At 47.2% G+C, this 27,892-nt stretch overlaps 1 protein-coding gene across 12 annotated transcripts in view; it reads right to left on the bottom strand.

The window, feature by feature from the left end:
• CACNA1C (calcium voltage-gated channel subunit alpha1 C) overlaps positions 1-27,892 on the bottom strand; it is a 654,628-nt gene that overhangs the window by 47,522 nt on the left and 579,214 nt on the right. For 5 of the 12 annotated variants that reach the window (XM_077759252.1, XM_077759243.1, XM_077759245.1 and 2 more), the window contains one exon: positions 12,127-12,210. In XM_077759252.1, the coding sequence (XP_077615378.1) occupies positions 12,127-12,210 (84 nt within the window). Of the gene's footprint in view, positions 1-12,126; positions 12,211-12,813; positions 12,898-27,892 lie in introns of all 12 variants that reach the window. The other 7 variants (XM_077759249.1, XM_077759244.1, XM_077759250.1 and 4 more) reach the window with 2 other exon arrangements.

Below are 27,892 nucleotides of genomic sequence, written 5' to 3'. Positions count from 1 at the left end.
ATATTATTATTTTAATAATCTTATTTAACTTAATAATCCTTATGATATACCTCTATTATAGCAGTCAAGAAGAAGTAAGGAGGAGCAATAAGAGCAGAAGGGAGAGGAAGGTCGGGGGTCTCTGGGACTCCTATGTTGGGTCCCCAGCCCAGGTAATGATAGTTCTCCTAAGAGCGTCACTTTGGGAGAGTCTGGAGACTCATTTTAATCTGGAGATTAATTTTTTTTCTTGGGCCTTAAGATATGCTATTCAAGGGGCATTTTTGACCTGCTGGAGCAGTGTTTGTCAATGTCTCACATAAGCCTGTTCTTATTTGAAGAACTATGTATATAAGGTCCAGAGTCTCAAAAATAACTAACCATTCATATAAAATCAGAAAGCAATCACTGAGTGATTTCTAAGTGGAAACAATAGGAAAAAGCCTGACACACAGCCCTTGCCCTCACAGAGCGCACAGTATGTGACATAATGCCAACCCCCTAAGTTCATTTCCTAGATGATCTTGTGTAGTCATTCCAGTCTTCGGCACCCTTGCTTGGCTGCCAGCGGAATCCCTTGGTGAGCTAGAAGGGGAGATGGGACCCACTGAGCTTTGGCACCTGCACGTCTAGCCTAGAGCCATATTTGTACTGTTTGCCACTCTCTGTGATTCCCCGGTACACTGTCCTGAAAGACCACCTAGAATTAGTTCTACTTTTTGAAATAGATCCAGAATTGCTTGGTAGCCTGGAGTACTTATGCCATCTGTCTCTGATCCCTTCCCAGATTTGCTCCCAGTTCCCCTGAGTTAGCTTAGAGTTTCTCCATTGGTGGTCTTCCTGGGGAAGAAAAGGTGGAAAAACTCTGAAGACTTATGCCCCATGAGCCTGGAAACCTTACCTGTACTATCCTTCTACAGTGAGCCAGGAGAGCTGCTTACCTATTCTGAACAGTGTGGCTGAGTTTTCCAATGGCATCCTGTCCAGTATTGGTAGACACTGAGCAGCCAATTATTTCATCTTTGTTTTCTAATGATCTGGTAATTTTCAAGGGTTTTATTTTTTTTAATAGTTTATTGTCAAGTTGGTTTCCATATAACACCCAATTTTCAAGGGTTTTAAAGATATTGGGCAATTAACTTAATTTGTTCATGCAACTGGTATAAATGAAATAAGGTTATTATTCAATTGGTGAGGCAGAGGTGGAACATTTTCATAAGAGTCCTGGCTAGTGGTTCCAGCTAACAGGCTAAGGGCAAATAGAAAGGAAAACTCAAGTACCTTCTTTGTACTTATGCAGATTACCTAGGTTTGGTATACCTGGCAATGACGATATGAGTGCCACTGGACAGCAAATAGGAGATATTTTCTGGAAAACTGTCTTTCTGAATCAAGTTCAGGATCAAATTATAAGTTATCACCTCAGTGGATGAAGTCGTAGTTTCTGGAATGTCCTCCCTGCTCCTTTTCATTGCGGTACCATCTTTAGACCAAGCATGGGTGGGATACTGAAGAGTGAAACTCAGGGTATACCAGAGGCTGGTAAAGAGAGGATTCTCCTGGATGGAGATTTTTCGAAAAAAATGAACGGGAGAATCAGAAGAGCATGTCTCTCAATTGTTAACATTACATAGTCTCTGTGAAGAACTAAAAGGTTGTTGAAAAATAGCTCTTAGCCATATAAAAGGGGATTTTTTTCTCAACACAGCAAGGAGGCAAGGACTGCTAGAGATTAGAGGCTGGGCAGTAGTTATCTCGGCTGGAGTACCCAAGCAAGCTATCTTCCAGGATATTTTCTCATGATCAGGCCATTACAGAATGAAATCTGGCCATTTGCAACAACGTGGATGGAGCCATTCATAAGCCACTGCTGCACTGTTCTGGACATGCTGACTTTGAAAGGGGCAGCTTACCTTCTGATTCCCTCCAGGGAAGGTTGGCTCTTGGCTAAGTCATGAACAGGCCCCACAGAAGAGGAATGCACCATTCCAATGGCTGTCATTGAGACAATGGCTATAATCGCAGTTGCTGAAATTTTACATTTCTCTGAAACATGAGTCAAAAGCAACATCACAGGAGCATGTGAGTCTTTTACTAGCTACCCTGCTACAGAACTGTTGCTTTTTAAAAATTTTTTATTAAGTATCTCTTGTCCAGAGCTTAGGGAGTGGATCTAATATAAGTTCCATTTCAGACAACCTGAAGTTCTGGGTCCAGCTGGCACCCTCCCCACCTCCCAAGCTCTGCTCCCTGCTTGTCTGTATTCACTGTCTCTAATCTCATCTTAATTTGATCTGCAACACAGGACAGCTGGTTCAGTTGCAAGAGTGTCATGGGATGGTGGAAGACTGAGGAGTTGGGGTTTTGTTGGTGAGACTCTAGTTAATCTAAGTTGGGAGGACAATTATCAGTTTGGTACATGCAGAGATAACTGGGAATGGCAGGAGTCAGGGGCCTTTCGAGACATTTGACACCACCTTCAGTCAGGAGCTAGCAAGTGTAGGTTAAGGCAGGAGAGTCTTCATTATCCTTTTTTTTTTTTAATCTCCTCTTTCAACCAGGAACTAAAGTGTGGCCCTGTGGATGTGGAGGTGGGAGATACTGAAACTTAGAGCCACCAGAGACGGCAGCAAGGAAGGGAATTTTAAGGAGGCCAAAGTAAAATATGATTTAAACTGTAAATCCCCTGAAGTTGAATGAAGAGCTTCTTTGCTAGGGAGATGCAAAGTTTAAATAAGCGTAAGTCAACTGGGATATATAGAAGCTGAGGGTAGATGTTAATGGCTTTCAGATTTAAGGGCAAATGAAGGAAATATGGGTTGTTGAAAGCAGTTCTTAAGCAGAATTTCCATTTTAGTCTGTGGAGGAGGTCTTTGGTCTTTAGAGATGGATCTGTGGAGGAGGGGTGCTAGGAAAAGGAAGAAGGGGTAATTACAAGGGAGGCAGAAACACTGGACAGAAAAGGGCAGGGGAAAATTAAAGGAAGCCCAAAGATGGGGCAGTGGAGAGTGAAAAGAGCAGCCCTCCTTTCCCCCTTGTCCACCTGTCCACCATGTTGGAAACATCCTGGCTTGTATCTGTTTCCCATTGTAAAATTCTAGCCAAAAAGAGAAGGGCCCTTCTTGAATCTTTGTGGTTACAGACACATAGTTGCAATGCCCCTTCAGAATCTCCTTTAAGGGAGTCTTTGGCCCCACGGGCACTAGTGGAGAGGTACAGAGTATGGGGGTTGCTGGTTCCTGGCTCACTCTTACTCTTCCTGTCTCTCTCTGCTAGCCTGCAGAGGGTGGGCAGCTGCGACCTCTGTATGATTAGCTGCACAGTGGCTAGCTCATGCGGCTGGAAGCAGCTAAAGCCTCAGGAGTCATTGTGTTATTCACCTGCAGCCTGATGGCTCCCCAGGTGCGATTACCTGCCAATAATTCATGCTAAACAAGACTAATTAAGTTGTCAAGATATTTTTATCTTCCCTTGGGAAGGACAGTCAATATCCTCCACTCAAATAACAAAAGAAACCCATAAAGAATAAGAGAATGAAATCGGTTTGTCAGCAGTGCTAACAACATCAAAGAATTCTATGAGAGAGAGAGAGAGAGAGAGACAGAGAGAGACAGAGAGACACAGAGAGAGAGAGACAGAGAGACAGAGAGAGAGAGGGAGGCAACACAGGCCCAGAAGGACAGAGAAAAAGGGAGACAGAGAACAAGAGTATGACAGAGAGAAAAGGTGCACTAAATATGAAGAATAAATGGTACAGACTATGCTTTTGGGGGTATTCATGGGCATTTTCGAACCCACCTGAGGTATAGATCTCTCATTCTCTACTAGCTCATGGAATTTTCTAGGCCCCTTTGGATTAGAAACTTTTTGGCAACCATACCAACAGTAGCTTGCTAGCCTGTGGGAACTAATGTAACAGACATTGCTGAGGCCCAGATGGCCGTCTGGCCAAACCAAGGGGTGTGTTGTGACAGCCTCCTTCCACTCTTCTATTTTAGGGGAAAGGAGAGGGCTGTGTGTGGACAGAAAAGATGAGAAGGAAGGAAAGGAAAGAAAATTAGAGGAAAAGAGAAAGTGAAGGGGTCTGTCAGAATGCAGAGGGCAAGAGGAGCCTTGATTGATTATAGCTGCCAGAACACTCAGATGGTCCAACATAGGCTGAATGAAGAATCCAAATCAGGATTTCCATACAAAAGCAGGTTCCCATGGACTTCTGGGGTCAAGCCTGCAGGACACCGCAAGGCAACAGCTTTAGGAAAACTTGAATAGCAGACTGCTTTATCAGGCCTGACTTCCTATCACATCTGCCATCATGATGCTCTGTGGTCCACTGCCCACACAGCAAGCTTCTCCTTACAGAGGCCTAGGGGTTTTCAAAATGGCTCCTCCATTGCCAACTAGACTGCTGATAGTTAGACACACTTCTAAATCTCTTGAGGGCTGAATTTATTTCCACGCAGAGTAGAAAACTGCCTTTCTAGAGCAACTGGAGGGTGGAAGGTGGTGAATGTTTTTCACTCAGGTGTCATGTTCCTCAAAGTTTTATATTAGACACACTAGATTTCCAATTTTTAAGTTGAGCATTACTACCTTCTCTAGAGTAGGGTAACATTACTTTTTGGAAGGTAGCTTACTGAGTCACTACCATCTTAGTATGAATTAGTAAATTGGAAACAGGATACTTTGGTTGCATTAGTTTTTTTCCGGTGCTGGGGGTGGTGCTATAAACGGGAAGAAGGCAGAAGGGAGATCCATGAGCAACAGAAGAAGGGATGGACCAAAGGGAAACAGAGGTGTAGAGAGATCTCAAGGATCAAGTCTGCTTCACGCAGCTTAGTCCCAAAAAAGCAATCTTGATTTAATCTACATTAGAACCAGCTCTGGACTCACTGACTATTGTCATAAAGACTATGTCTGGCAACACCACCAACTGAGTCTCCTACACAAACACACCTGATTGGGAGTCAGAGGCCAGGTTCTTGGCTGGCCTTGCTAATAAAAAGCTGTGAGAATGATCACATCATTTCCTGCCTCTGGCCCTCTGTGTCCTTATCTGCAACACTGGTATATCCCCAGGCTCTGATGCACAGCAAATACTCCATGCACATGTGTGGAATATGTGGAGATGGGCTTGGGCCAGAAGGTCTGCAAAGTCGTGTCCACTCTAACATTCTTGGATGAATTCATTGCTTCCACCCCTCATCATGGCTCTTGAGGGGCATCAGCCCTGACCTTCTTGTGCCCATTCTGGTGCCTTCTCTGCTATGGGTGGGGGCAGGTAAAGGCAGACCAAGACGGCCACCCATGGAGGCACTGAGAGTTGAAGGCTGGAGAGAGGGTTGAAGCGTGTGTGTGTGGCTCTCTGACTCAATCTGGAGGGGGTGGATGTGTTGCACACTCTCTATGACTCAGGATGACTTCTTTCCCTGTCATTACAGGTCTTGAAACCAGAGCAGGAATCAAACTTGCTTTATTATTTTTATGGGAAGCCAGAAAGGGGCAATTATTTGTCCTGTGGGTCTGTGGTGGGAAGGTACTACTGGCTTCAGGAGCCAGGGCAAGGAAGATTAGGGCCAGCACCTAGAGGCCCCTGGGATGTCCTGGACACTCCCTGCAGTGGCGCCCCAACCCCCAGTCTTGTTACCATGTTCTCCCTATTGTCCCCCCTCCTCCCATTTCCTTCTCAAACTGCAAATGTCAAGTGGGCAAGGGTAGTGGGGGCTGCTTTACACTTTGCCCTTTTCTCCTGAGCCCCATTAATCAGGTACATCGGTCAGGAGTATGCAGACCGCTATCTGAGCATTCTCAGGGCAGCCTGGACTTCCTTGGTCCAGCACTGGCAGCATCAACAGGCACAGAGAAGTTAGGTTGGGCAGCTCTGTGCCAGGTCATGGTGCTGGCAATGAATTGCATGAGGGCCTGTAAGTGGCAGGGGCCCCTTGAGATGCCCAGGCAGCCTGGCCCGGGGATTTAGCCGACAGGAAGTGCAGGAGTCAATTCTCCCACGGAAATGGATTAGAGGTCCCAGTCTTGCCACCTGTTAGCCATGTGATTTTGGGTAAGCTGTTCATCCTGTGTGAGGCTCGGATAGAGAATAAGTGCTCTGAGGAGTTAATCTGACCGTGTGCATGATGTCTTTATCACAGCCTGCCTGGCACACGCTCTTCCAAGAGAAGCCATCATCCCTCTTCCTCCTCAACTCCTCCTTTTGGACCCCACCTCACTCCTAATCAGCCAAGACCACAACTAGTACCATTGTTAATTAACTTGATTTTCCTGCTCTGGTCACTTCGGTGGACTCGTGTTTTGGCATCTAAACAAATCCTCCAGATTGTCTTCCCTCTGAGCCTCCCCAGAAGCCAGGTTTTGTTCTCCTGTCTTCCCTCCCTTGTCTTGTTTCTCTCCCAGAAGGTCCCTTTAGGGTCTTCCATGTGAGCTCTGCCAAAACCAAGTGAGCCAATTCCCACAGGCCTTGGGAGCCTTATGAGAGGAGCGCTCCTCTCAAGTCTGCAAGGTGATGAAGGGAAATGAAAACACCTCAAAGTATATCAGAAAAAGCCCAGTTCCAAATCGTGCAGTGCTAGATCCCTCAGACCATCTCAACCTGCCCACCTTACCATGTGGGTTCGAGGAAGCTGAGGCCCAGACAATGAGATTAATTGCTCTAAGTTACAGGGATTAATAGTGCCAGAACTGAAAACAGAACCCAGGCTTCTTAATTCACTATTTGGGAATGCTTCTCCGTATCCACAGTGCGAGGATCCAGGTCCCTCATCATTTTCTGTTGTGGAACAGACTTTAAAAGGCAGATTGGAAAAGGAGTGTTGGACAAGGCTGTTGTCCTAGGCACCCAAGCCGATTCCAGTCTGGGAATTTAGGGAGCAGTTTTTGATGCTCTGGGGACTTCCATGAACAATCACAGGGGTTACCTCTTTGGCTTTCCCTCCGGAAAATACAATTTCAGACCCAAGAAATAACGTAGTCCCAGAGGGATGCGCTGTTGCAGTCTGCTCTCACAGGGCACACAGAGGAAGGGGCCTGAGACAGAGAACAAGGTAACTCAACAGGGAGGAAAGGGGCAATGGCTGGTGCCTGGGGAACTCAGCAGAAATCAGTGGAATTAGACAAAGTAGGGACTCATGATTTACCTCTAGTAACGTCTGGTGTTTGTTCACAGGCATCTTCCAGAGGGAACAGAAATTCAACCAGAGTGGCTGTGAGCACCCTCTTCATGCCAGAGGCTCCAGCTCAGTCCTTGTCTTTCCTGTGCCTTTCTCCCTCTCTTGGTGCTCTTCACCATTGTCACGGCTTTGAATAGCATCTACGTGCCATTGAATCCACGTCCTGGCCCCAGACCCTGTGCCCAACTGTCTATCTGACATCTCTACTGATGTCTACACAGAGCTCCTGCCTTTCTCATGCAGGCATGCTTCACCTGCTGTCTTTCCCAGTTGATACCGACTCCATCCTCCCACTGCTGAGGCCCAAATCCCCCAGCTGTCCTGGATGCCTCTTCCTCCCACACCCACATCCAGTCTGTCAGGAGATACTGTTCTATTTTCAAAACAGATTGAGAATCTGACCTTTTTTTTTTTTTTTTTTTTTTTTTTACCACTTCTGTTGCTACTGCTTTGTTGCCAGCTGCCATCACCTTCCACCTGGATTACTGTGTTTACCTTCTAAGCATTGTTTGGGGTTCCACTCTCAACTCCTATAGACAGCAAGGTGGTCCTTTGGAAATGTAAGTCAAATCATGGACAGCTTTTCTCAAAGGCACTAGTGTCTTCCCTTCTTGCTCAGCATAAAAGCCAAAATCTGGTCCCCTGTCCAATCCTCTGTTTCTTCTTCTCCCCTGTTCACTCTGTACCAGCCACAGGGGCAGCTCCTCCTGTTAGAAAGCTTCTCCCCCAGGTATCTGCATGGGTAGCTCTGCACCTCCTTCACATGTTTGCTTTGTTCAGACATCCCCTCCTCAGTGAAGCCCATCTTATTTAAGACAGCACCCGCCTTCACTGTTCCCCAGCACCTCTGATCCCCTAACTTGGCACAGTTTTTTCCAAAGTACTTATCATTTCATACACTGTATGATATTCTTCTTTTCTGTACTTACGGCTCTGCTCACTGTCTGATTATTCCCCTGATCCTGGAATGCCAGCTCATGAGCAACGGGCTTTGTTTTGCCTACTGATGTATCCTAGGTGCCTAAAATAGTGCCTGACACACAGAAGGTGAGACTCTAAATACAGTGAAGTGAATGAATGATGACTCCTGGGATTGGTGGAAAACCCATTTCCTGAGAGGGAAGGGCACCATGGCCTACGTAGTAAAGGCAAGGAGGAAAGAGACAGCATTCGTGGGGACATAAGTATAAATGTAGGGAGTATTTGAGGGCATTTAGGATAAATAAGGGATTTGGTGAGGGAAACAAGAGCTGATCTCTGTAGTTTTAAAAAAGTCAAAGATGATGAATGATAGGTGAAAAACCCTCATGGATTCCTCTTAGGCTAAATGTGTGGATTTAAAACTCTAGGTAACTGTAAAGCACCAAATAGAACATACGACTGGGAACGGATGCTTTGTGAGGACAGTATGGCTAGAAAATTCCGGGAGGGCCTAGAGCGGCACCCAGGGAAACCGCCCTGGGTGCTGTGAACTTCCTCACGCCATGGAGCGTCCAGACCCATAAGCTGCCTGTGACGTGAAGGCAGAACCACGTGGTGGAGGGACCTACCTCTGAGACTATACATCATTGCTTGTTTGTCATCCACAGCGCTGGCTGCTACCTGAGATCAGGTTCCTGCCAGGACCATGCTGTGGAGGAGGCCTATGGAGGCTTGAGTTGTGGGCGGTGCTCAGTTACACGGTGCTTCCTTTCATCTGGCTGCATCTGTCCAGCATGTTCCAGAGTTTAAGCATACCCAGGAAATAGGGCCCTTGCAGTGTCTGTGGGTAGTAAGTTATACTTAGATACAACTGGTTGGAGACTAGGCCTTGCCAGCTCTTCCAGTAGGGGCTTTGGAAAAAATGTCATTTACTTGGGTGCCATCGTCTCTCCCACTCAGTGGTGCTTTACAGTTACATACAGTTTTAAAATAGATGCTCTTATTTCAGCCTCAAAACACACTGCAGTAAATATCATCATATTCCTTTGACAGATGAGGAAACGAAGTCTTTGGGCATTTTGGTAACTTCTACAGGAAGAGCTTTTGACTTCACGTCTGGCCCTCTCTTCCTGACTGACTTTGGGCTTTGGGTGATGTTACATTTATTCTCTTTGTTCAGAGCCGTTAATTGTGTGGTGTGGGTCTCTGGACACCTCCTCTTTATACACACTGTCCGTTATACACACTGTCCCCGTTTGATCCCCATACAACCTTTCAGTATGACTTTTAACAAATTCCTCAATCTGGAGGAGTGAGACGAATCTCAGTGTGGGGTGAAGGGAGGCTGGAGGAGTCAGAGGTACATCAGGACTCTCAGGTGGGCTGACACATAGTTCCATGTTTAGAAAATGGAAAAAAACCCTGTATGGCTATTTAAAATATAAAATTAAAATATAAATTCTTGGCTCAGTCAGGAGAGTGTGCAACTCTTGATTGCAAGATTGTGAGTTCGAGCCCCACGTGGGGTGTAGAGATTACTTAAATAAATAAAAAAGATGACTTAAAAATTACACAATGTAAGAGCTGAATAAATCCTGGCTAGTGGGACTACACATGAGGGGGTTATGTGAGATATGTGTGTTTGTCCAAGGCATCTTGGAGTGAAGAGATAGGAGCTCTGGCCCAGGGCACAGTGAACTGGCTACACCAAGAGACTAAGATCCAGCTGTGTGGCTCTGAATGGTGCTTAAGTCTCTCCGTCAGCATCATTACAGTCAGCAAACTGGGGCAATAATTCTTGCCTGTGAAGTTCACAGGGCACTTATGAGTTACCTGAGATAAATGCACAGGTGAATCATAAGTAGAAAATCATCATATAAATGTAAGGGTCTGCACGATGATTTCATGCTCCTTTCTTGCCTTGCACACTCCTTCTGTATCCCCAACGTAGCCACTTTTTCTGTAGAAATTTTATGCCCTAGCAAACGTTTTTTGCTTTGTTTTTCATTTAAAAACACTAATAGTTTGGGAAAAAATGGCAGGTTGAGTGATATAGGCCTTGCCAATAGTGAGAACTAAAAGGTACCCCCCCTGGGGCTGCAATGAGTCCTCCTGGCATCCAGGGGAGCTCTCAGTCCCTTGGCATAGATCTTATGGAGCTGCACTACTGTGTCAAAGACAAAACCCTCCGAAGGCAGGGCTGCTCTCTCTTCCCTATTTCTCTCCCTGCATGTTCCGTCAGTTGAGAGCACTGTATGGCACAGGCTTCAAGCACAAAGGTGCTGGCCTTTAGACATGCATGGGTGACTCATTGACCTGAATAGTACCTGAGATATAATTTAGAGCTCGTGTAGCCTGAAAGGCCCGAAGTGTGTTCAGGAGTGGTGAGGGTGGTTGTGGGAGGTGTTGAGGGGAGGGGAGGCACAGATCATGAGTAGGAAGATGGATTTTTTTTTAATGATCTGACAATTTCATGGAGAAGCCTAGGGAGAATATGTACACACACACACACACACACACACATACATGCATGCACACACACACACACATCATGAGACAAAGACGACGCAGGGGGATTTCGGAAACAGAGGGACCATCGAATCTGTAGCTATAGGGTAAGTAGGGAGGTTGTAAGAGGTTGATGGGAGGGGGATGTAGGGAAAGCATTAACACGCTCCTCCCAACATCCATCTGCTGGAAGGGGAGCAGACGGGCTTCTAGTCAGGGGAATCAGGCAGGTATGATAACATGTCAGTTCAACTGATTGGGAGCAAAATATGGAGTAGAGCGGTAAGGATGGAGAAGGGAGATGGTGGCAATTGGTAGGGTACTTTCAAACATCTTAGATCAAAACTCTACAGCGTCTGCTCCGTGCTGTTATTCAATGGTTCGGTGCATCAAAGGTTTGTGCAAACATTACCAAGTCTTTTAATTAAGGAAAAATAAAAACAACAGAAAAATTAAACGACACATGTTAAAGACTAACCGCAAGAGGGCTTGCCTATAGGTAAAGAGAGAAGGTTTAAACATGCCAGGTAACAAAAAGACATGTGCAGGAACTGGAAGGAACTGTATAGGAGGAGGCAACTCAGGAGAAGGTGGCAGGAGGCCTGGGGGGTGGGCAGAGGCTGGGGTTCTGTCTGAGGCCAGGGAGCCAGGGGCTGGGTTGTGAGGGGGTCGGGAGTGGGAGAGAACCAGGTAAGTGCAAGAGTCAGTGCTCGGGGCAGATTCATGTGGGAGTGAGACGCTCATCCAGAGTCCCCTTCCACAGCTGAGGAAGGAGGAAGGAAAGGCTGTGGAAGGAAGGCCCCTGGGAAGAGCTCCCGGTGGATCACCCAACTGCCTGGCTCTATTGCCACTCCAGAGAAGAGGGATCTGAGCAGGAGTCCCAGCATGGCCGCCATGGCCAGTTCGCCTCTTCTCTCCCAAAGGAGCCTGGGGGGCTGGGCTGCCTGCAGGGGCTGCTGACGTCAAAATGGCAATGGAGCCCTTCCTTGCAGTCTGACTGTAACGGGCTGGTCCCTGGGCTGACAAGGCAGGCTAAGTCCAAGCCTTAACTTTGGTGGTCCACCTTGAGGGAGCTCCTTTCCAAGGTGCCATGGGAGTGGAAGGTGAGACAGGGTAAGGCAGCAGTCTGGAGGTGAAGGTGGGGGTGAGGAGAGGCTTGGGTCCCTGCCCCAGCAGTGGCCCAGAAGTTGTAAATACCCCTTTGTTCTGGCACTCTCTGGTTCCCATAGCTGCATCCTCCTATACAGTGTGAGTCATGCCAGGCTGATTGTAAACGGAAAGAGAAAAGATGCAGCAATCAAAAAAGGAAAGGGGAGGCCTAACTCGTTCCAAAAGTTAAAAAAAACAAAAAACAACAAAAAAAATCAAAATAAAGCAACAGGAAACAAATTCTTTAAACGAACAAATAAAATAAACAAAATGAAAAAATAAGGAGGTGGGGAGGAGAAAATAAAATGAATTAAAAAAATGAACCGGGGAACGACAAATGAGTGTTAGAACAGGCACGGACAGTCAGGTACAGACGCCATGTACTTACGTTTACCTCGGTGATTGCTATATCAACAATGCTACCCACAACAATCAAGGCGTCAAATGTATTCCATGCATCACAGAAATAGTGCTGCATGGGGCAGAGAAGCCGAGGAAAGAGAGAGAAAGAAGAGAAGAAAAAAAAAAAAAACCAACAACAAAGGAGAAAAACAAAACAAAAAAGAAGAGGAAAAAATGAAAAAAAAAAGCATGAAAGAAAGGAGAGAAGAGAAAAAAAAATGAGAAAAGAAAGAGGTTACGTGGGCATATTAAATACTCTCTTACCACTCTACAGTTCTGGCGGCTCAAACCTGGGCAACCTGGTTCTCACAGGGCGGAGAGGGCTGACAAAAGCTGGGTTAGTTCAAAGGTTCCGCTGGGCTGGGGCCACCCTGGGAGGGGGGCCGGGCAGCCCCCTGTGCCTGCCCCTCCGCTCAGCTCCGGGCTCCTGGGCCCGGCACAGCGGGGCAGAGCTGGGACAAGCAGAAAAAAAGGAGGAGAAGCTCCCACTTTTTTTCCCCCACAGACGACGGCAGGTTCAATAAAAAGCATGACTGGAGGGGGGTAAAAACAGGAAATTAAAAAACCAAACAAATAAAAGGAGGTAAAGAGAAAGAAAGAGAGACAGAAAGGGAAACAGAGGAGGCAGAGGAGGAAGGTGGAGGCTTCCTGGGGAGGGCAGAGTCATACTCACATTAGTTTCACTGAGAATGACGTCAATTATGCTGCCAATTACGATGAGGAAGTCAAAAACATTCCAGGGATCACTAAAGTAACCCTACATAAGGGAGGGGCAGGCAGGATGGGGATTAAAAAGGAATATTAGACAGACAAGAACAGAGCAACATCACCATCAGAATCACCGTCCGGGTACCTGAGTGTTGCTGCTGGAGTTGTGAGTGCCCTTGACTGTGGCCAGGAGCCCAAGAGGGAAGCAGGTGGCTGGGAGGCGGCTGGTCCAACCTTCCTGCCCCGCCCTCCCATGGTCACATGGCCCCCCTTCCTCCAGGTCTGTCCCACATCACCACCCTCCTGCACAAAGGCTCTTTCTGCTTCCCACGGGGGGCAGAAATGGACATGGAGACAGGCAGTGGGAGTCACAATGGTGCAGGGACATGGTTGGACTCTCTTCTCAGTCCCCACTCAGCATCTCCTATGCCCCCAGTTTTCCTCCATCAGAAGGGCTTGTCTGCAGGCAGGGAGGGACACAGGTGGAGGCAGGAGGGACATAGGTGTGTGGTCCCCTTGAGATGAGTGGACTGTGGTCCTGTGGATGATTTGGGAATTCCAAAGGCCCTGAAAACCACAGCAGTGTGGTCCAGAAGGGTGGCCATGTTCCTCTGGGCTCAGCAGTGACTCATGTAAAGCTCGGCAATAACGAGAGGACTGCATCATGAAAACAATACCTCTAATAAGCTGGACTCTATGAAGCTAGAATCAGGGTCACCCCTGTTCCAGCACTGGACATGCCCTGGTGTTTCCAGGGACAGCTCTGTTCTGGCACAGGTTTTAGTAACTGAAAGGAGACAGAGTCCAGGTCAGTCTTCTAGTTCAGCAATGTCAGATAGGGCCCTAGACAGTGCTTTCAAGGGCATCTCCTATGCACCTCCCCCAGCTTCCTCTCCTAATACTATCAGTTTGATATAGGGTCCTGTTGAAATGCAAATGTCACCCAAAGTGAATGAAATTATCAAAGCCTGAGAACTGGATTGATAGGGGTGGTCTGGGCAGAGGGAATGGGGATGCAGGCTTCGCAGGAAGGGACTGGAGGCAGTGGTGCCATGGAAGGGAGATTATGGCACAGAGTGGGAGGGCTAGTGTCCAGACTTCACCACTTCACCCTGTGTGCATGGATTTCATTGGTGTTCCACCATATTTGGAGAAGGGAAGAAATGGTTTTGAGGACTATTTTGAGGTTTTGGATGACGAGTCAACCCAAGGATAGGCTGTCCCAGATGTCCTAGAGGAGTCTAGGAGTCCTGGGAGGGTGGACTCTTCACAGAGTGGACAGATGTCTTGGGTCTGGACCACCTGCCTCTCTGAGAGGTGCAGGAGTCTAGAAAGTACTGCTCTGTGGCCACATGGGGGTATATGTGCACAGTTCAGGCAACCCCAGGAACAGGACTGTCATATTCCCCAGGGGTGGAAAGGAAAGGACCTAGTACGAAAGATATTTATCTTCTTTAAAAAAGGACATTATATTTGCTTCTTCAGTTTCTCAAAGAATGTTCTGCAAAGGAGACAAGACAGGGCTGGACCACATTTGTTCAGCATTTTCCTATTCTCTGAGCCACTAGTTGGAGCCTCCAAGAGATGGGATTCTAGAGGTTGGGGAGTGAGTATGAAAGTATTACGGGTCCTCTGAGAGTTTCCCAGATCTCTTTCCCCAGTTCTCTTGAAGACTGCCAACTCTCCCTTTTGATATTTTACTCGTAAGAGCCAAGAGTCTGTTCTTCCATCGTCCTGGCTCTATCCAGCTCCCTTAACTTCCCCACTTCCCAGCCATGCCCTCTTTCCAGAGGGATCGCAAGACATGCTGTCCTAGGGCTGTTATTCTTAGTGTGGGAGGTCAGGTCACAGGGAAAGGGGCCTCTTGGTTCCCAGGCATTTCTGCCAAAAGAAAACAGAAACGCCAGCGCGGAGACTTTGGACAGCTAGACTAGAGAAGTAGAGGTTGGCCAGGGCGTGGGTTAGGTGAGGGTCAGCTGGAAATCATGGCTTTCTTGTTGGTTTCCCAGAATAGCTTCTGAATATACTAGAGCCTTTGAGGCAGAAGGAGACTGTTCTCTCCCATTTAAGTCACATGTTATGAGCAGGAAATAACCAATTCCCTCCCAGGTTCTTAGATAGAATTCACAGGGCAAAGGGAGAAGACAGATTTTGAAAGAAGGGAGGTAAAGAGTGAAGACTCCAAATGAACTATAAATATGCATGTGTTTTAGAATTTGGAAAACACTGGGAGAGTCTCTCTAGATGGGAATACCATCTTTTTGGGGAGAACTATTTCAGAAGGGAAGGAGAGGTAGGGTTGAGGAAGAAAGGAGAGAAACAGGAACGAGAGCAGAGTCCAGGAATGTTCAGCATCTAGCCTAGAAAAGGTGGTAACAAAACATTATTTGGGCAAGAGGAGAGAGAGGAAGCAGGAGGGCTCAGGGTTCAGGAAAGGAAGAGGAGTTGGAGCCTTCTCGTTCACCAGAGACCTGAAACAAAATGGGTCAGCCAGCCTGGTCTGCAATGCCTCTGAGAGAGGTGAAAAGGGAAGGAAAGCAGAGAGTAGGGCAAAGGCCAGAATAAACACACAGGTTAGTCAGCTGGTGAGCACCAGGGGATGGGTTGACACTTAAAGGGATCCTGCCAACCTCCAGTTGGGCATCACTCATCACTCTTTCTCTAGGATTTCTTTGTGTGCATTCAGATGGAGGGCAAACACATTCTGGCCCATTCCTCCTTGACCACGGCCCTCTCCCAACCTTCCATGGCCAGCTTCCACTGGCTGGGCCCTCTCAAGATGAACACCTCACGCCTCACCCCTGCCCTCACCAGGCTGTGTTACTGAGGCTTTTCATTGGCTCCTCTGTCTCTGGCAAGATACCTGGTGGGCCCACACCAGGGCCTCTACTGGCTGCAGAGACCAACCAGTTGCCTTATTGCCAAGGGCTACCATGGACTCTGCCCGAGGAGATTTACACACAGCTAGAATGCAGGGGTGAGAGAGCATGTCTGGGGGTGGGGTGGGTGGCAGGATCCCTTTAAGAGGCAGATTTTCACCCTGACTCGTCCATCCACCCACCTTCCCACTGTTCTGGCCCACAAGCCCGTCAATTCTCCAAGCTGGACCATGAAGATGGTTTCAGATCCAGCTCTCAGTTCTCCGTTTCCTCGGCCCGCCTCCTCCCCCACCCTCCCCAGTCCTTCCTCCCACCTGTTCCAAACTCATCCCCAGAAACAAGGTGATCTTCTCCATTTAGATGCCTGCCAAACCCCTATGTGGGCAGGGCCTGGAGGAATATTTTTCCCCCTGCACTCTCTGGAGTATAAGAGCTTAGTATTCTCTCTCTCTCTCTCTCTCTCTCTCTCTCTCTCTCGCTTGCACACACACACACACACACACACACACACAAAACCTGTCTTGCCCACCTCCTCATTTGCTGGAAACCACAGGTAATACAGATTTTGTGGGTGTAATGGAAGAAGGAGGGTGGGAAAAATCATAGACTTTTTCTATTATGAAATCAGTTTAACCTGGAGCCAGGCTATACCTGTGACTCCTTCCTTCCCTGGTTGATGAGGTCCCAAATAATAGGGGAGAAGGCAAGGTTAGGGAGAGGGTTTTCCTTGCTCTCCTTGAAATGGCGAACCAAACCTCTTAATGTCCAACTCCTCAGAGACAAGCAGGGCTGATCACCCAGAAAGGACGGTGTTTGGGGGGATAGAAGGCTTTCCCTTGGCATCCTTAAATCCTGCAGTTGTAGTGGGTTTTCCCCTTTCAAATCCCAGCCTCTGCGTTTGGAAGTTGGGCCTCTCCTCTGGCCTTCCCGGGACTGGTCTCATGTGCATCCACTCAGGCTGCCAAGTGGCCACCCCTGTGATGTTGCTTATACCCTCGGTGTGACCTGTTCTGCCAAGTGCTGCTGCACCCCTGTTCACTGGCTGAGGTGGGCTAACAACATGTAAACCAAACATACTAGCATTAGCAAATCATTATTGGAAAGGAAAAATTGCTGCAAAACATCACATTATGCATTATGAGTGCACAAGAATCATGGATTTCCTTCTGTTTTGGGTGATCTGTGCCCTGATTCACCTCCATCATTGAAGCTTCTAAGTCGAAAGAGAGCATGGTCTCTGGAGGTAGGTTGCTGGTTCAAACTCTACTTCTGGCACTTTACTAGCTGGGTTATCTTGAGCAAATAACTTCACCTCTCTGCACCTCAGTTTCCCCATGTGTACAATGGGAAAACTATAGGGTTATCGTGGGGATTAGGTGAGAAAATACAACTAAAGCACTTAGACCTGTGCTCGGCCTGAAGTAAGCTCTAAATGAGCATGGGTGACTGTCAGGATTAACTCAAACTCATCTACTTCTCCTCGTTAAGCAGGATTCACAAGTTCACTTTTGGGGTTGGGACTGAGTAGAAGGGAAGGCAAAACCCAGGTGTGTGGAAGAATGGGGGAAGAAGTCGAAGGTTCTAGGATCGTGAGCTTACCTTTCGCCTGCATCTAGGGCCTTTTCTGTCCACCTTGAGTCCCAAGTGAGTAGTGTGACTGTCTTTTGAGACTCTTGAAAGAAATACGGCCGGTACCATTTGAAGACTGATGATAGTTTGCAAGTTGTCATGGCTCAATTTTGTTCGACTCAAGGTCATGTATACAATTAACTGCCAGGTTCTTAGAAACCACTATCGGTATTGGGGGAGACCTAGGCCCTTGTTCTTCTGCCTAGAGGGCTGAGAGGAGAAGATGGGCTGCCATGTGTTTTCTGCCTCTGATCCCAGATAGCAGGACTGCTGCAGAGGTTATAGGCACGTGCCTTTGAATTCTAGATTCTTAGCTCCTTCCCTGCCCAGAGCTGAGGTCTCCTCTGTGACCCCAGAGGCAATAAAAGCTTTAAAACAGGTTGGTGGTGAGAAGGTATCACACGAAACTCTGGGATTATGCTGCATATTCTTAGGGATTTTGAGGTAAGGGTTATTTTGGTGCCATCATTTCTTTTTTCCCCTCCTCTCTATTCCTGCCTGTGCATCTTCGGAATCTACTTCTAATGGTGAAGCAAAAGAACACAGAGGAGGTGATGAGAAAATTTTCCCAGCCTCGATGCAGAAGCTGACCTGGACTTTCAGGCTGTCTGGGGGTGCTGACTTCCAGGGACACCAGAGCCCCAGAGAGCGTTGCCAGGCACAATGTCCATGTGGGAGACCTGAGCTGAGCTGAGCAGTGGAGGTGCTGGAATGGAGACAGAGAAAGGCCAGGGAAGGAAGATGTCAGAGGGAGGGAAAACCCAGCTGGCAGGAGGCGGAGATGAAGCAAAGGAACTGCAGGAATCAGGTGAGAAGCAGAAGGTGAGAAGGACACGGATAGGGAAGGTCACAAAAGGTAGATGGAAGAGGCAGAGGGAGGGACGAGAAGAGGTGTGAGAGAGGAAAAGCCACACAGATAGTGGGAAGTGGAGAGGAGACAGGAAAGGAAGAAGGAGTGAGTGGAGGGGGGTGTGAGAGGCAGCACGGCCCCCAGAGGCGGGCGGGGTCTCTGGCAGCTCTGCATCTCAGGGGCAAGCCGGGAGTCCACACAAAGTTGGAGGAGGGGTCAGGCCACCTGCTGGAGGCAGGGCCTAAAATGGAAGGGAGAGGCCAACCATGGTTCCCAGGAACCATCCTCCCCGAGGCGAAGGGGTCCCTGAAAGAGAACATGAGCCCCTGCTTCAGTGAGCAAGCATTCAGGAGAAGGCACACGAGGCAGGAAGCTGAGCCGAAGCGCTGCTGTGGTGGGGGGAGGTGCCCCGTTCCTTAGCAGCACTGGTCTCTCCTGGGTTTTGGGTCATGGGACTGGGGCGCGGGGGAGGGCGAATGAGCCAGGGAGACGCACTGAATGCGGCTGGCAGCACAGTGGCTGTGGGAAGAGTCGATCTCATGGAATATCAGGGAACACAATGGTAACTGACACCAAGCAGAGATAATATGAATTGTATTGCGTTAGGATGTCATTTAGACATAACAGTAATCATGGAGATTAGTGGCGTCTAATGGTGAAGTGGTAACTGGAGCACGCAGCTGCTCCAGGGCCCCAGCAGCCTGGGAGGCAGTGAGGATTCTGCCTTCCTCTGTCAGCTCCTACCCTGTGACGTGTTCATTCAGAGGCTCCTGGAGGCTCACGCTGCACGTATAGCTGGGGACAGCAGACACAAAGGGCAGGTGCAGGCAGGGGGCTGGGGTTAGGCACTGGGTCCTTGGCCCTGGGGAGAGGAGGCCCCAGCTGGGTGGTGATGACGGGGCTGCCCTTGACGTTGTTGGAGGAATGCATACTCTGAACTGGATGTCTCCAATATTTTTAAATTAAGTTTTTTCCTCCCCAGGAATGTTTCAAAGGCTTTCTTTCATTTATTCACCTTAGGAGTACATAATGAGCACTTACTAGATGCCTGGGACTACGCAAGACTGAATAGATCTGACACTTGCACCCTTTCCCCCTGAGGACAGATGAAAACTGGGGGTTATTGACTAAGTTCCTTTTGGGGACCTCAGAAAGTTCTTTCTGTGCCTCAGCAGGCACCCGGGTCGGCTGCAGGGTCCCAGGGGCTGCTTCCTGCTACCATGGAGCTGCTTTCTGCCCAGGTCTCCTCCAGGACCAGGTGCTGGATGGACATGTCCCTGTGGCAGGGACACCCTGGGCAGACATGTTGCAATATAGGCAGGCAACCTGCAGTTCAGAGAAACACCACGGACACTCTCTGAAGGACAAGGGAAGGCAGAGAACAGGCAGCGTTGGGAGCGGGTGAACGAGGAGGCTGAACTTGGACCTGTGACAGGCCTCCCTGTTCTGCCTGCCTTGAGTCCTCTTTCTTCCAGCCCAGCAGGGAAGGCCCTCCAAACCCAGATCTGACAGGCCCCCTCTGTGCCCTTCCTGGCCTAATGGGCTCACCCCTCCTTGGTGAAGGGGCAGGGGTGACCCAAGGGCAATTGTGAGAGGCAGCACCCGCACTTCACTTTAGTGACCGAAATGTGAACCAAATGAGCTCCTGCCCTGTTTCCAGAGATGCACCTTGAGCCGTGCAGGCAGGTTCCCGTAGCCTCTGCCTCCTTCTCTGTGAAACAGGAGCAATCCCTGTGCAGCCCTCGGAGGCTCTGTGAGGACCGCCTGAGCTCACACGGGACGTGTTCAGTGCCTACTGGTTGCTGTGTTGCTGCGAAGGCTCCTGTCCTGCTGCGGTCTGAGCAGTCTTGGGGTGGCCTTGCGTGTGGCCTTCCTGCAGTGGTCGGGAGCACCAGCGGAGCCTCAGGTCTGGTGGGGCAGGTCTGGGGATCCCTCAACCCCTCCCAGACTCAGGGTGTTCTGGTTTTTTCTCAGTGGCAGGGCTGGGGAAGGGAACCACGGTGTACTTTCCACCGGGCTTCTTTACACAGTGTGAATGATTTCCTACATTAAATAATTAAATGTAATAGCTAATACCACCCTTCCCACACAAAGGCTTTATGCAAGTCATATAATTATTTTTTATCATTCATAGTGACTTTTAAGCTCTCAAGCGCCAGGCTGGAAAGAAACCTGTCACAATGTTGCAACAATATGCAAATCCCCAGGTACAAGAGCCGCGGGTGGGGAGGCCCCTCCCTGACAAAGCCCATTTGTGGCTGTCTGTGTGTACTGTTTGGCTTCAGGTACCCCGTGGACATCCCACAAATAAATAATAATCAGGGTAATGCCAACTCATCAATCAGGCTGCTAAGAAACAGGCAGGAGCTATGCCCCACGCAGCGGGTGCCTCTTTACTCTGCTGAAGTCTGCGGCCAGCGGGTGGGGCCAGCCTGGGGAAGCTGTTAAATGCCCTCCCCTTTGCTGCCTCCTTCCTTCTCTTTCCCTTTCTCCTCCTTTGAATGAGACATACGTATATGGGGAGTTTCTGGATTGAGGGGTTCCCCCACTGGTGGGAGACACTGGTTTCTTGATAATTTGGATAAACAGGTTTCAATTATTTCGAGAATTAAATAAGAGGCTGAATGAAGTCCTACCTTAGCCTAAGGCAGTGGTTCTTACTATGGGGTGTGCACTACTCTCTAGAGGGTGTTTGGGAATCTGTGGGGGCACCACTAAGATTTAGGGGGCAAAATTTACTAATAGGAGGGTGGGCTAAGGATGCTAAATGTCCTGCTATGCATGGGACAGTTCTGCCTAATGAACTGTGGTGTGTCCTGTATGACTTTTGAGAGACACTGTAGGGTGCCACATGCAAATAAGGCTTGTCAGTTATAACTGAAGTTTTTATTCTAAGGTCTCATAACTGCTCTTTCACTGACCTCTACTTTTTGAGTGGAATGAATTCTACTAAATACAGACTTTTCCCATTACATTAAAATTCAGGGATTTAATGGGGCGCCTGGGTGGCTTAGTCGGTTAAGCGTCCGACTTTCGCTTAGGTCATGATCTCGCGGTTCGTGGGTTCGAGCCCCGCGTCGGGCTCTGTGCTGACTGCCAGCTCGGAGCCTGGAGCCTGTTTCATTCTGTGATTCCCTCTCTCTCTGACCCTCCCCTGTTCACGCTGTCTGTCTCTCTCTCTCTCCTAAAAATAAAAAAAAAAAAAAATTCAGGGATTTAATATATATATGTTTATATATATGCATGTAATATAAAATTTACATATATAAATATTAATTACATTTAATATATAAATACTATATTATGTGTATAGATGTGAATTTTGTATACATAAAGATTTATGTTTCTTCTGATTTTCTTTTTTTGAAGTTTTTAGAAGCAATTGTTTTTAGTATATGTTTTTTTAAAATAGTTTATTGTCAAGTTGGTTTCCATATAATACCCAGTGCTCATCCCAACAATGCCCTCCTCTGATTTTCCTTTTTTTAAAATAATTTTTTAGTGTTTATTTATTTTTGGGAGACAAAGATAGAGCATGAGTGGGGGAGGGTCAGAGAGACAGGAAGACACAGAATCCAAAGCAGGCTCCAGGCTCTGAGCTATCAGCACAGAGCCCAATACGGGGCTCAAACCCACGAACTGTGAGACTGTGACCTGAGCCAAAGTCGGACGCTTAACCGACTGAGCCACTCAGGTGCCCCTCCTCTGATTTTCTTTAAGGAGAATTAAGGAAGTATCACAAAGTATTTGTTACAGAAAGACAGCTTTGGTTCAAAAAGGACAGAAGATAGCAGCCTGAAAGGATGTCTAAGTTACTATACAAATTTTAAAAGGAAATATTGCTTACTCTTGGGGCTTTTAAAGTTGAATTTTCCAGGGTGGTGAGAGAATAGAAAGTCATTCAGTACAAGAGCCTTTCATACTTCTATATCTACACTGAACCTTGGCCATTAACCAGCCACTGAGGATGCCGAGTCTCAGGGTTTACCCATAGTGTTCCTCAGATGAGCATTACCCAAGTGCTTTCACAGGACACACAGGGGAGGTCTCCCTTGGGTGGAACTGTCCCTTGCACTGCAGGACATCCAGCATCCTTGGCCCCACCCACTCAACCCTCAATGGGTTTGCCTCCTTGGATCAGTGTGGGGCCCCAGCAGATTCCCCAAAGTGTGTTCTGTGGAACACTAGTTCTGGGAGATGTTAATTGGCATATCAAAAAACCCCTCAATGAAACAAAACAAACCAAAAAACAAGGCTGTGAGTGTTGATTCCCCCTTTCCTTGGGGTCTTAACCTGGGGCAATCTTGGAGCACATCCTGATCAAAGGCTCTGAGTCCCACACGGAAGAAACCTGTCTCATTACACTGAAGGCAGGAGTTCGCTAGTTTAGGTGGCGATGTTAGGTCCTGCTGAATGCCACTCCAGATGGCAGCTCTGTAGGCGTTAGAAGTCACTCCCTTGGCTTTCCATCTCTGCTTCCCTCTCTAGCAAGTTCTTGGGGGTGACCTGGGGAAGGTGAGAATTGAAGGAGGTTTCCTCATAGGGTGTTAGAACTGTCATTAAGGGGTTGGAATAATTTCTGTGAGGAAGGACACAGGGTTACTCAGTTTTCCCAGGGCATGCTGTCTGTGGAGGCTAGTTTGGTTTGCTGTTATGCAGGTGATAGTTCCAGAGCTCAGATAGGTTCGAGGTGCTACTGTGTTAGCATCTGGAGTGATATAAAGGTGGTAACAGGTAGTCCTCCTAAGATTATCCTGACCTTCCTTGATTCCTCTTCCTCACCTTCATACCTTCTTCACTATTGGGCAATGTCACAAACTCTGCCTACTGTTCTCTGTCCCCCACTGCTGTCACCTATGTTTCCAGGATCAGACTCCTGCTTCCCTCTTGCCACATACCAGTGCATTCTTTTAAGCAGTCAGCATGCTGACTCAAAGACATGAATCCAATTATGTAATTCCCGTTAAGGCCCTGCTGCATGAGGTTTATGAGGGCAGTCAGGGTAAATCCACACCCCTTACAGATCTCGAAGGGTCTGTATCCTCTGACCTTTTCTCTTACTCACTGCTCTCAGTTCCCAAAACAAGCTGAGCTTGTCCCTGCCTCAGGACCTTTGCTCTCACCTCTCCCTCGAATGCTCTTCTGGATTCTTTTCAACCTCAGGGCCTCAATTTAATGGCCCTTCCTGACAACCTTATCTCAAACAGGTGTCTCTTGCCTCAGTGGTGCTCACCCTGTGGTGGCCTACTTGCCCAGCACAGCACTTGACCTACTCCTTAACCTCTTTGTCTCTGTACTATGCTGTGAGCCCTGTGAGATAGTACCATGTCTCAACATCATCACTGAGGTGCTCAATAACTGCTTATAGAGAGAAAAGATGGAGAAAGCAGTGCTAGTAAGTAGAAATGACAGAGGGGCACATTTCAGTTCAATATAAAGAAGGATTCCCAACAGAGCTGCCCATAGAAATAGGGGGTCCCTTATGGTAGAAAGGAGGAATGTGTAGAGATTTCTGCATTGATGGAAGATGGGTGATCTTAATGGTGTTTTCTGATATTATGATTCAGATTCTCTTTTCGTTGTTCTTCAGTTTCATAATTTCCATCATGCATACATGCATTAAATTTTCACTGAATGCCTCTCATGGGACACAGAATTGCATATGAAACAGTTCCTGCCTTCCAGGAATTGGGCAATCTAATTTTTGTCTCCACATCTTGAAAGTCTTCCCATTTCAAGTGCATGTGTGTGTGCATGTGTGAGTGCACACACATTAATATGTAGGCTATTAGGCATCGTCACCTATCAGGCGACTGTTCTCTCTCCTCAAAGTACCTGTCACTTCAGACTTGGAAGGGAAATCCAAAAGGTCCAGATAAATCCAGGGAAAAACAGGGGCCAAGAATAGAATGGGGCAATGAAGGATAAAGGGAGAGAAGGGGCCTCAGGAGAGGACATGGGAACGGAGTGACTATATCAGTTTACATAGACTTGTTACTTGAGACTGTCTTGCTTTCATTTTGTCTCTGATTTGCTTATAAGGAAGAACATGAACATTTGCTGAGAACTCACTAGGTGCGGAGCAACATCTCAGCGTGTTCATGTTTGTTGTTTCAATGAGGGTGTAGTGGATAGAGCTTGGCTTTTGCGTCACCTAAATATGTATTAAAATCTCCCAAACAACAACAATAAAAACTAGCTCTGCCATCTTGGACACATTACTTAGCTTTTCTCTGACCTTCAGTTTCCTAAATACCATCATACTAGTCTCACAGATTGCTTGGGATAGTGAATGGAGAATATCTAATGCAATGTTCTTCAGACACTTAATATATATACTTCCTTCCCTCCTTGTTCCTGAATGCTACTTAATTTAACATATTGGAATTGATACACAATGGGTTCATGTGTTTATTCACTGCTTCTTAAGTAGGAACAGGAGTGCCAGGCTGGATAGGTTTTCCAGGGATGAATGAGATAGTGAAATGGGGACTCTGCAAGACTCAAGAGTGAGCCAAAGTCAGGGAGGTCTATTCTTAAAAAGGTGAAGTGAGCAAGGCGGTGCTCACCACCCTTCCTGGAACGAAGCACACTGCCTGCTATGTCAGTGCTCAATACAGTATTTGTTGAGTTGTTGGTGAAGTTTAGCCTATTGGGAAACCTGGTCTGAAGTCTAACGGACTGGGAGAAAGAGTAGCTGGTGCCCCAGGGATCACCAGGGACACACCTTATATTCAGCCCACAGTAACAAGACTAATTCCAGACCACACTCTCCCCACCTTCCTTCGGGTCTTCCTTAGCTCAGGAACCTGGTGGGACAGGAACCACTGGGAAGGAGACCCAGCACTTGCAGCTGACAAGGACTAGGGAAGTCCAGGGATGACTGTAAGAACTGGCCGAGTCAGGAGAAAATTCACACTGTGGGATCCCTGAGCAAGAGTCTGCTGTCTCACCCTGTCAAGAGGGCTTCCACCGTTATGAGTCAATTTCTGGTAGAAAATTAACAGCTGGAGAATGAGTGGGGAGGGTGAGGCAAACCATCTGGCTTTGTGAAGCCAGAGCAGCTGGGCTGAAGAAACCAAGACAGACAGAAGACAGCAGAAGCTGGGAATATTATGGGTAAGAAGCAGTGTCTGGAACTGTGCTGCCCAATATAGCAGCTGCTGTCCACATTTGGCTATGTAATTTTAAATTAATTAAAATAAATATATTTGAAAACCCATCCTTGGCTGTACTAGCCACATTTTAAACATGCAATAGCCACAGGAGGCTACATTACTGCCAGTACACATGGAACATTGCAGAAAGTTCTATTAGATAGAGCTGGTCCAGAGGCCTTACTTCATCCCTTACGTTTGAAATGCCTTTGGACCCTAATTTGTTCTACAACATGAAGGTCCTGAGGCTTCAGCTCCTCTTATTCAAGAAAGCTGGGGTACCAGGAGGGTCAATGAGGGATTTTCCTTTGGTTCTGTTGACCTTTCTGGACCATTCTCAGGCTGGAAAAAAGCTGAAAGGGGACGCCAAGGCTTTGATCATGGGGAGCTGCCAGGGTCAAATCCCCTGCAGTAAACTCCCCTGGAAGATATACTGAGTGGGCAGCAGCCAAGGGGAAGGAGGTACATCTCAGCAACAGCAGACCTGCTTCTTCATCTCTTCATGACCCATGTGAAAGTTTACAGGGAACAAAGGAGTCAGGAGCCTTTCACTGGGATGACTCCTACCTTTCTGGGCAAACCGACTTCTGCTGAGGAGGACAAGCCTGGAGCCTCTTCCTCTCTCCTCCCCTCCTCATTGTGCTTGCTGAGTCATTGTCAACAGCAAATCCCAGGCAGCCACGCGATATCATCTCCCCTTCTGGTACTAAAACCTGTAGCTAACAGTGGAGTATCTGTGATCAGGTTCTTTCCTCTCCCTCAACGGTGATGTCAGAGCTGCCCAAATGGGCTGAAGCCTTAGAACAACCCAGGGTCATTCTATTAGTCACCAGGATGCTGGTGGCTCCACTTTCATCTGCCATTCTCACCTTGGGTAAAGTCCAAACTGAAGTTTTCAATGGGATTGTACTGAATCTGTGGATCAGTTTGAAGAGAAATGATATGTTTATAATACTGAGTTTTTCAATTCATGAACATGGTATCTTTCTCAACTTAGTTGTCTTTAGTTCCTTTCTATGAAATTTTATAGTTTTCTCTGTAGAAATCTTAAACATTTTTGGTTAGATTCATTCCTAGGCATTAGATATTTTTCAGTGCTTATTATCTTAATTTTTTTTCTGTCTTTGCTGATGCATTTCAATTCATTATAGAACAGTCCAGTTATTTAGTACCTTCAGACAATTATAATCAAGACTTTTCCATGCTGACCAACTTGGTCCTACACAATCAGGTAGGACCCAGATACCATTCAGTGTCTCCAAGTATCTTCTACTTTAGGGAAAGGATCTCCTCTGGCTTGCTAGTAGGTGTGGAATCAATACTACTATTACCTACTGCATTCTCTTCAGACATCACCATAGATACCTGAGATGGGGGACTGAATTGCTCTAAACGGGTTTATATTCACCCATAGTTTTTGGTGTGTTTGGAATAGAGTGTCAACTTAAGGAGTGGGGCAGTTGGATTTAGAGCAGGGATTTACTTGAGTAAATGCATTTTCTGTAGTGTGGTGAGGAGAACAGAAATGAAGAACTTGGCAACATTAATCACCATGAAGACAATGAAAGGACAAAGCAAGAGATAGAAAGTGATCAGCCAACTTGCCGACCAACCAACCAATCACAGACACTGAAAGGATAGAGAAGAAAAGTCAAGCAGTGAGAACTTCAGGTAACTTCTCCCTGGCTGCAATTGATGCCAGTCTTCTATACCTTTGCTACCTAACTGTCCTTTCACACCCAATGCTTATAAGTGCAGACTCATTCATATCATAGATAAATGATCATTCTAGTGAAATAAAATGTGCTGAAGAGAATCTCAGTTAATGGTGAGTGTTCTGAATTGCAGGTCACTGTTAGAAGCCACTGGTTCTTAGGCCACATCCAGCCAGATATTTCTACCAGGGCTTCAAGTTGTTTCTGGTTGGATTTTCTGCCTGAAAATTTGGAGGATGCTTTTCCTGGAGTCTATTCCCTAAATTAAGAACATAGCTTAATGAGAAACTAGGGCACCTTGTTCTCTTCAAGTCTCCTTCCAACTGGTCAAACTTCCTTGCTTGGCCAGCCAGGTACAGTGACCCTTACCCCTCTTATCACCAGAAGTTCTTTTTGAGGTATTCACAGAAAATATCCATTTTCCTTTCAATTTACACCACAGATTGACCCTGGCATGTGTGAAATGCGATTGACCCCAGGACAGCTCTCTTATTCCTTTGGGAAAAGTTTCTCTTATTTTAGTCCATCTTCTCATCATAGAAAACTAGGGATTGAGGCAACTAGGAGTTGCTCTATAGGTTAGACCACCTCAGCTAGCTACTTCCTAGAAAATGGCTTACTCCTTGATCTGTAGGGTTTAGGTAAGGGTGTCTTTCAGGCTGAAGCCTCTACAGGGATCCCTTTCATTTGCCTGCTTAGGGCAGGTTTGCTTAATACATCTCCTGTACTTATGAGATATAATTCAGAAAGTCCAATGCAGGGTTCTACAGACTGCATCAGACACCATCAGAGACACATCTGAGTCAATTGTGGA

This window comes from Crocuta crocuta, unplaced genomic scaffold, assembly GCF_008692635.1.
Source record: "Crocuta crocuta isolate KB4526 unplaced genomic scaffold, BGI_CrCroc_1.0 scaffold72, whole genome shotgun sequence".
Lineage (NCBI taxonomy): Eukaryota > Metazoa > Chordata > Mammalia > Carnivora > Hyaenidae > Crocuta > Crocuta crocuta.
This window is presented reverse-complemented; position numbering and strand designations above follow the sequence as displayed.